The 8,305-nt window shown below is 41.7% G+C and overlaps 1 protein-coding gene across 1 annotated transcript; it reads left to right on the top strand.

The window, feature by feature from the left end:
- Positions 1-1,622: 1,622 nt before the first annotated feature.
- LOC144740413 (nucleolar pre-ribosomal-associated protein 1-like) lies at positions 1,623-8,228 on the top strand (the record flags this gene model as incomplete). Its single annotated transcript, XM_078623265.1, is given in 24 exon segments — positions 1,623-1,749; positions 1,827-1,966; positions 2,341-2,388; positions 2,390-2,447; positions 2,450-2,492; positions 2,709-2,838; positions 2,933-2,971; positions 2,973-3,030; positions 3,101-3,186; positions 3,268-3,393; positions 3,481-3,604; positions 3,666-3,877; positions 3,965-4,102; positions 5,249-5,410; positions 5,520-5,640; positions 5,711-5,836; positions 5,919-6,031; positions 6,177-6,296; positions 6,795-6,812; positions 6,814-6,915; positions 6,998-7,136; positions 7,208-7,379; positions 7,566-7,572; positions 8,034-8,228. Coding segments are annotated over 24 exon segments (2,604 nt in total), but the record flags the coding sequence as incomplete, so codon positions are not given.
- Positions 8,229-8,305: the final 77 nt, after the last annotated feature.

Here is an 8,305-nt window from a genome sequence, read left to right as displayed (position 1 = left end):
GGGTGTAGCTACAGATTAAAGAAGGCGGGACCGGAAAGCCCACCCTAATTGGGATGCACATGCCATGGGTGGACATCCAAACTGGTCCTGGTGTTGGGATCCCACACTGACATCCACCCATGCATCTCTGTCTGAGAGTGTAATAAAAGAGCTGGTTCAAACTTATGCATGGTAAAGACCCACGTGTTCATAGTTAAAATGTTTTTTTAAAAAAATAGTAGCAAGCAACTACAAGTTTCACAAAATTGTATCATCAGATCTGGAACTCATGAGATCATGAACTTTGAGAATCTCATGTTGTGCACCTTCAGAAACACCATGATGCTGGAGACATGTTAAGAAGAAAACATGAAACAGCTTTTTGAATTCATCAGCAGTGTTTTATCTCAGAACACATTTCATACAAAATTAGATTAAAAGATGAAAGTAGATTAAAGAAAAGATTAGTAGATTAAAAAATAGACTGAATTTATGATGGGTAATGGATTCTACTTGACTTGCTTTCATCCTGAAATGACCTTAAATAGTTTTGGGTTGGTTTCCACACCACAGGCAGATGTTTCTTTTTTTGTTTTGTTTTTTATTGCAACTGTGAGCTATAATCAGTTCACTATATAATCACAAGTAACATCCCTGACAATAGCGGAACCAGATGTCAAAATTCATAGTAGATCTTGAATAATTATAACTCAATGTAATCAATTAAATATGGGGACCTCTCAAATTTTCCAAAGTAAGCATACAACCAAACGGTGTATACTTACTTGTATGCTTATGCAAAGTGAATTTGACTGATGTTGTTTTTCAGTGATCTGCTGTGAGTCCAGGTCTTGGTCAGAGTTTTTACGCTCAAACTGCTGAAACCGAACAAAAGTGACCCCTAGTGGGATTGTATTTGAATGACACTTTGAGACAATAATGTTTTCCTGATTGAAAACTAAAGCAAATTCAGTCTCTGATCTATGTAACAATTTAATTTTTTTATCCAACACATAGAAATAAACTATTTGTGTGAATGCCTACATTGAATATTCTACACATAGGCTACAACGCTAAACCACAAATATGTCATGGTCTTTGCAAAATGTCTGTTTTCCCAGAACTGTTTTGGTGCATTGCTAAAACAGGACCTGTTTAAAAAATGCACTATAAGCATGAGCTATTTCTACAGTTTTGCTTTGTGTTTTGAAACAAAAAGACAATTAGTATTATAATTAATACTTTGTGAGAACCCTCTGTCTCCTTGGGGGCTCCGTTAGAAAATAATTTGCATGTAGTACCAGCTTGTTATTTTTTCTATCATTTGAGTTTAACAAAAACTTTCCTGGACTATTAAACAACTGGCTTCTAAAAGGATTAAAATCTATTCTTAACAATGAAAAAAAAATTCATTTTAAGTTCTTATTTAACTATCCTTCCTATTTACATACAAACGAAGGGGACTGTGGAAGCGGAACAAATATTCAGATAACGTTTCCACCCGGAGGCCAATCTCGCCGGACAGATTCGTCTGTTTACACCACAACGTGGATTACTGCATTGACAGTCTCACTTTTACCTCGAATGACTGAAAAATAGCCCAGTGAATTCATTACAGCTTTCCTACTTTCTGTTAATAAAAAATGAGTAAAAAACGTCGAAGCGGTGACGTGGTGGAGTCAAACATGGCGGCTAAAAAGGAGAAAGTTGCTGAGTTCAATGGGACAGTTTTTAAAGCCATGCTGAAGGAGCCCACCACGGCCATGAAGGGTGAGTGTACAAATACAGTACACAGATGCAATATTCCTCTTCTCTCGGTTCATGTCACGTATTATATTTCTCTGCAGCACTGGAGACCTTCATATCGACGGCCAAGAAACTGCCGTCAACTGAGCTGTACGACGTGGTGGAGGGTTTCATTAAAATCTCCATGGAGTGTGTTGAAATATTCAAACTGTTGGAGGGAGAGAAGCAAACAGAGAGTGAGGTGAGTTGTTTTGAAATAAAACTGATTTCTGTAGATGTTTTATAGGAGTCATCAAAGAAAATATTTTGTAGAATATCCATTTGGGAGCTTTGTTTTTTGTTTTTCCCTTGTAATTAATATCGATATAGGTTCATACACTTAAAATGAATAAATTGCTTTGCTTTTCATAAACTAGTCAAGTATGATGTGGCACATTAAAACATGTATTTGTATTCTGATTAGTGAGCGCAGTAACATGCAGACCAGTTTTTGATTCTTCTTCTTAACATCCTTTAAGTTTTTGTTGCAACTTGAATTATTGTTTTATTATTACATGTTTACATAGAATTGTGTTACACCTGTAAATGTTCTAATCTGACATCTGTTGTGTCCAGCTGCTGCTGATCTTTCAGAGTCTGGAGATGATCCTTCTGAGGACGGCCATGCGACTTGTCCCACTTCAGTACGGTTGGCAACACAATCGTGAAAAAAACACTTTCAGCAACATGAAACTTCTTCAGGGTTCTTTCCACTCTGAAAATCACAGGTTAGTGTCAGCACAGCTCACTTTTAATTTACTGGCTGCAGCTTTGAGCTCTGGGAAAACTGTGACGCTTGTTAGTTAGACTCCTGATAGATATCAGGAAAATCTTAACTCCAAAACGTCATCTTCCAGGCCTGCAAATACTTTTCATGTGATGATGTATGTGTCCTTTCTAAAGTTTATTATTGATAATGTACCTGACATCTGTGTACTGCACAGATTCGTCCGTCAGTGCCTCAGTCTCCTAACGGCCTTGGTATCTCAGGGGCCTGAAGCTGCCAGAGAAGTCTTCAGTCACATTTACATTAATAAAGCTCTGTCTGGTCTTGCTAGGAGAAAGGATAAGAAGGTGAGATGTCACTCTTTTTCATATTTTTAGTACATTGGCGGATTGTTATTTTGATTATTGTCTTTTCTTTGTTGATATTTTAAAATCCTTGCAGGGAAAACCTGATGTCCGCATGGCTTTCATCCAATTTGTTTCTGTCCTTTTTGGTGTCTGGAGACAATGCAACTGTTGGGCAGATATTAGAGGTGAAAGGTAAGAAACATACCCATGATAATACAATTACCTTGAACTCTGTGTTCACTATGTTGTTTTTTTGCGGTAGAGCTTCTGCCTGAGATCCTGAGCACAGGGCTGAAGGAGGACAGGATGTCCATCGTTAATCTCATTCTGTCCACATTGAAGAGCAGAGTAAGTTTCTGCTCATCTGTGCTTGTGTCCTATGTGTTTTAAGGACAAGTGGTTGTATTTGTTTGACTCGTCTCTATGCAGGTTGTGTTAAACAAGGCCATTAGTAAAACACAGAAGGTGCGTTTCTTCACACCAGCTGTGTTAACCAACATCGCATCATTATATAAATGGAATGGAATCATAGATGCAACCGCAGATGACAAAGCAGTGAGTTGTTTTGGCCAAAGTTGGGATAAAAAAGCAAATGTCGCTCGTCTTTGCTACTGTGGTCTAATTGCATTTATTTCTAAAAAGATGTCGGAGGACTCTGGCCATGCTGGGATATCAGTTGTGAGGGAGCTTGTTCACAGTTTCCTTCTTGACCTGTGTTGCTCGCGGAAGCACGGCATCAGCTTTCACGACGCCAGCTTTGGCACAGGCTGGCAGGTGAGTCATCGAGCGAGCACCCCTGAGAAAAATCCCCATCACGCTGATTGGAGCTTCTCGTTTGTACAGACCGGGAAACATCATCCTGCTTCAGTTCCTTGTGGGGCTGAAACAGGCCACGGAGGACAAGCTGGTGGCGGAGCTGGTGGTGAACATGCTGAAAGCCAGCCCAGATGTTCTGTCCAGGTACTTCAAGGAAACGCAGCACTCGTACACTCCTCGCCTCAAAAGTGCCTGGCAGGACAATGTCAGCTTGCTAAAAAAGGTAATGACGGCTTATATATATATTGACATGTCACTCCTAATATCAAATTCTGAAACAGAAATAATGATCAGTTATTTTTTTAAACAGATCTACGAGGCCCAGGCCAGACATTTCTGCAGTGTTTCAGACGAGTGAGGTCACCCCTCTCCTCGCCTACTTTCCATGATAATGGTGATATCTCTTCCTCCTGTGTGTAACAAGACCTTCTTCACACAGGGCCTCAATGTAAGTGACAGACACCCATCTTAGGCCATGTCCACACGTAATCAAACAATCTTGTTTTCTTCAGTTTTCCCTTACTCCGTATTAGGATAATTGAATACAAACACGCCCACAAAAACCCATCGACAGGCTGTAGTTCATACTCCAGGCCAAGAGGTGGGCGAAATTCACCAGTAACGGTGAAGAAGAGACGGTTCTTGGTCAACACTTCCTGGTCTGCCAATTAGAACCGTCCAAAATGTGATTTTTAACGAAAACAATTATACTCATCTTTTTGGAGTAACAAGATCCACTGGCTTTGAGTTGCTGTCACCTGAAGTAAACAAAGAAAACACTGAATAACTGATCCTCGAGCAGCAACTCTGTGTTAGCCGAGCAAATACAACTGTCCGATACGGGAATTTTGACTTGAGAAGTGAGTGGAAAATGATGCTGATCGTGTTGTAGTTACTGAGGTGTTACATCCCATCTCACATTGAAAAGGAAATATTACAAAACACAAAACCCACTTATTAAAAGCGTCAGCCATTTATTGTAACTGAAATTTGAATTCTAGGTTTAATAAAATGTATAAACCAACTAAGGAAGAGGGCAGGTGAGTGTATAAGGGCAAAAAACAAATATAACAAAAGGAGATCACTGAGCTGATCAATCTTCATTAAAAAAAAACAGGAAAATAGGAAAACAAAAGCTGACTCCTTAAACAAACTAAAAACCAAAAATACAGAAAACAGCACTCCTAGTGTCTCCTAACAGACAAGTATATTTCTAAATAAGGCTCACACAAGACTAAATTAAGAAAAATCTGTCTAACTCTCACTCTGAGTTCACAAGCCTGACCGCACTCCAAAGTTTCTGCCGGTACAGTTTTTACAAATAGTTCTAGAGTAGGGTGGCGGTCCCTCATCTGGATGGATGGATGGATGGATGGATGGATGGAGTACTAGAGTACGTAACAATGTTCTCAGTTACAGCGTGAGCTGTCACTGTCAGGCAGTCCCCCAGACTGACAGGCTGGCAGGAGTTAAATACGGTGTGGCTCCTGATTGGGCGGCAGGGATTGGCCAGCTGTGTACATGTGGATGGGCCCTTAAACTCTTTTCTGCAGCTGCTGCAACCTCTGCTAACGTCTCCTTTTGTGTCTGACAGATGGCCAATACAGGAGTGCAGCTCACAACACTGTCCACCTTGAATTTCCTCTTGAAGAAAGCCAGTAAGAACATGGAGTACCTTCTGGGCCACAGCTCGGATGGGTACACTCCTGAGATGATGGGCGACTTGGTGCAGCAGTACAAGGAGACGCTGAGCAAGGTGAGCACATGAGTCTTATCGTTCTCCTGTAGCACTGCAGAAATTGAGATGTATTTATTGATTCCTATCTGAGAGGAAGTCACTCTCACCTCTTTCTCCTCTGCACTAGATTCTGCCGGACATGACGGGCATTGTCTCAATGTGGCAGCTGCTAACCAAGAAGGAGAAGACAGAGGGTGAAGGAAAAAAGACAAAACATGGAGAAAGTGGAGAACACACTGATGGCAATGGTAATAAATTAGTAGTTGCACATTTGCTTTGTATAAAAACAGGGTGATAACCTGTGTATTTTTTGTCGAGCAGTTCCTGACACAGCGGAGGTGATTGTGCTCAAAGCGCTGCTTCTCCGGATCATTTGTCTTTACCAGAAAGTGGTGCCACATCTAGTCAGCCAGAGCAAGTTTGACTTCAGCAAGCTCCTAAAGGGTAACAGGAACATGCTGCATTCTGGTCGTCGCTCTGACGCACGCGAGCTCTTCCGCTCACAAAAGATGCTTCACCCTTTCAGGGGTTGTGTCGGAGAAAGGATTGAGGCAGGAAGTCGCCCCGGTTCTGCAGCAACAGATTCTCCAGCTGGCATTAGATCTCCCAGCAAGCAAGTTCTCCTGGTTCCACTTGCAGGTGAAGACACCAGCATGTTGCAAACTTTTGTCCTGGCTCACTCAGCAGGAGGACAGGTTGCTCTGGGTGTATGAGGATGATGTGACTGCTGTGTCTTCACTGGTCTCATGTTGTAGCATTGTGATGTTGTCACATCATTCTGCAGGATGCTAGAGACTCGGACTCGTCCTCTGGGGAGAAGTCAGTACTTTACCTGCTTCTCAAGATGTTTGTCACCTGCAGCAGCAGCCACCTGAAAGCCTCCACACGGATGCTGGTTCTCAAAGTGAGCAGCTCTGATTTTACATTTACTTTGGCGGCGCATGGTTGAACTGTGTGATTTTTTTTTTTTTTTGTATGGACTGTGTGTGAATACACCTGAATACAAAACAACAGAACAATACTGGTAGCTAATAAGCCACTTTTGGATTCATTAAGTACATGTATCACTGAGCTTATTACCTCCGCCAAGGAGGCTCTGTTTTTGCCGGGTGTTTATCTCTCTGTTTGTTAGCAAAATAACTCAAAAAGTTCCAAACGGATTTTAATGAAATAAAGTAAATGCTGATAATGGACCAGGACCAGATGATTAAATGTCGGTAGTGTTCTGGAACCATCTGGATCCAGGAATCTGTTGAAGGTAGATAAAAATGAATATGATAGAATAGATAAAATGAATGGAGGACGATAATACTGGGTAGAAATGATCCGATTCGTGGAGGTCTGAGCTCTCCGAGTGCTTTTCTAGTTAAAATGTGCCAATCTGTTGTGTATTCTTCTTCAGGTGCTTAAGGACAGCGGTGGGTGTGTTTGAATACACGTGGAAGGAACTTGAGCTCTGGCTCGACCAGCTGGACAGTGTCGATCCAAACCAGCAGGAGACCGTCATCCAGTTCTTGGAGAGAGTGAGACCATAGCCATCTACATCCCAACACTTTTTGGTGTTGTCTGACAAAGTGAATTTCATAGCAAAGTCTGTCACTCTAGGTGCTGGTGAAGCTGGTGTGTAGCTCCCACACATACACAGATAAGGTTGCCAGCCTGGTCCAGGAGGCAGCTTATCTCCAAACAAACCTGAGCAGCCAGGAGGGAGATGCTGCCAGTATTCCTGTCTCACACATCGATGGTGAGCATTTGGCCATAACTTGAAGAAAAGACTGTCTGCATGTCTTTGCCTCACCAGACAATGTCTTCCAGATGTCCTAGACATGCTGGATGTCATCATGGAGGGTAATGACGGTGGGATGGAGGAGTTCGGTCCGGCCTTGAGTGAAGACCTCATTATTCAGACTTTCCCCTTCAGTGTGGCGGTACCTGCTGCTCTGGAGGCACGAAACAAACTTCCAGCAGATAAAGGTAAAACACATCAATCTCCAGATGGACTAAGAAATAGATTACAATCAAAATATCAAGTGACGTTTTCCTGTTTTTCTTTTGTTTAAAAAATGTTGTGGTTGTCAAAGTGAAGAGCCAAAGAGACCTAGTTCTAACCTCTAAAAATGTTATGTCCAGTGCTCATCATTATTTGGAAAATCCCAATATACAATACGTGGACAGTACATGTGTGAAGTAAATTTTACTGTAACTTATTTCTAATTGCTCTATTTTATGTTTCTATTCTTGCTGGTGTCACCAAATTCCCCCCGGTTTGTGTTGTCATCTTCATTTGATAGGCCCCTCTGGTCAACAATCCATCCACACATCTCTAACGACATAGGCACTCGGAGAGCTCAGACCTCCGCCAAACAGCTCATTTCCACCCAATATTATTATCCTCTATTCATTTTACCTACTCGAATAAATTCATTGATCATCAACACATGCCTTTGTCACTAATAGTCAAAAGTTATTAAAAATCATTGGCAACCTTGTTACATTTCATTAAAATCTGTTCATAACTTTTTAAATTATTTTGCTAACAGACAGACAAGCAGGTAAACGCCAGCAGAAACAGAACCTCATTGGTGGAGGAAATAAAGACGTGTGCTGTGATGTTGATGTCCGTCTGTCATGCTTCACCCAGGGGTGGTGCATGAGTACTTGTGTGCGGTTGCTCTCAGATGTTCTGCACTGTCAGAGGGAGCCTCTCCCCCTCTGTCTGGGTCTGCTGCAGTACGATAAAGAGCTGGTGTCCTCCTGCTCTTCTCCTCATCCCTCCATCATACACCTCCATCAGTATTACTCCTTGTGGCTCCCACCACAGTGCCAGGAGGAGCTGGTCAGTCAACAACTTGATAGCAATTAACTAGACATACAATTTTGAAAGGAAATAACATTTCTTTTTTTTCCCCGCCA

The sequence above is a fragment of the Lampetra planeri genome, unplaced genomic scaffold (assembly GCF_965212315.1).
Source record: "Lampetra planeri unplaced genomic scaffold, kcLamPlan1.2.h2 scaffold_2126, whole genome shotgun sequence".
NCBI classification, from domain to species: domain Eukaryota; kingdom Metazoa; phylum Chordata; class Hyperoartia; order Petromyzontiformes; family Petromyzontidae; genus Lampetra; species Lampetra planeri.
This window is presented reverse-complemented; position numbering and strand designations above follow the sequence as displayed.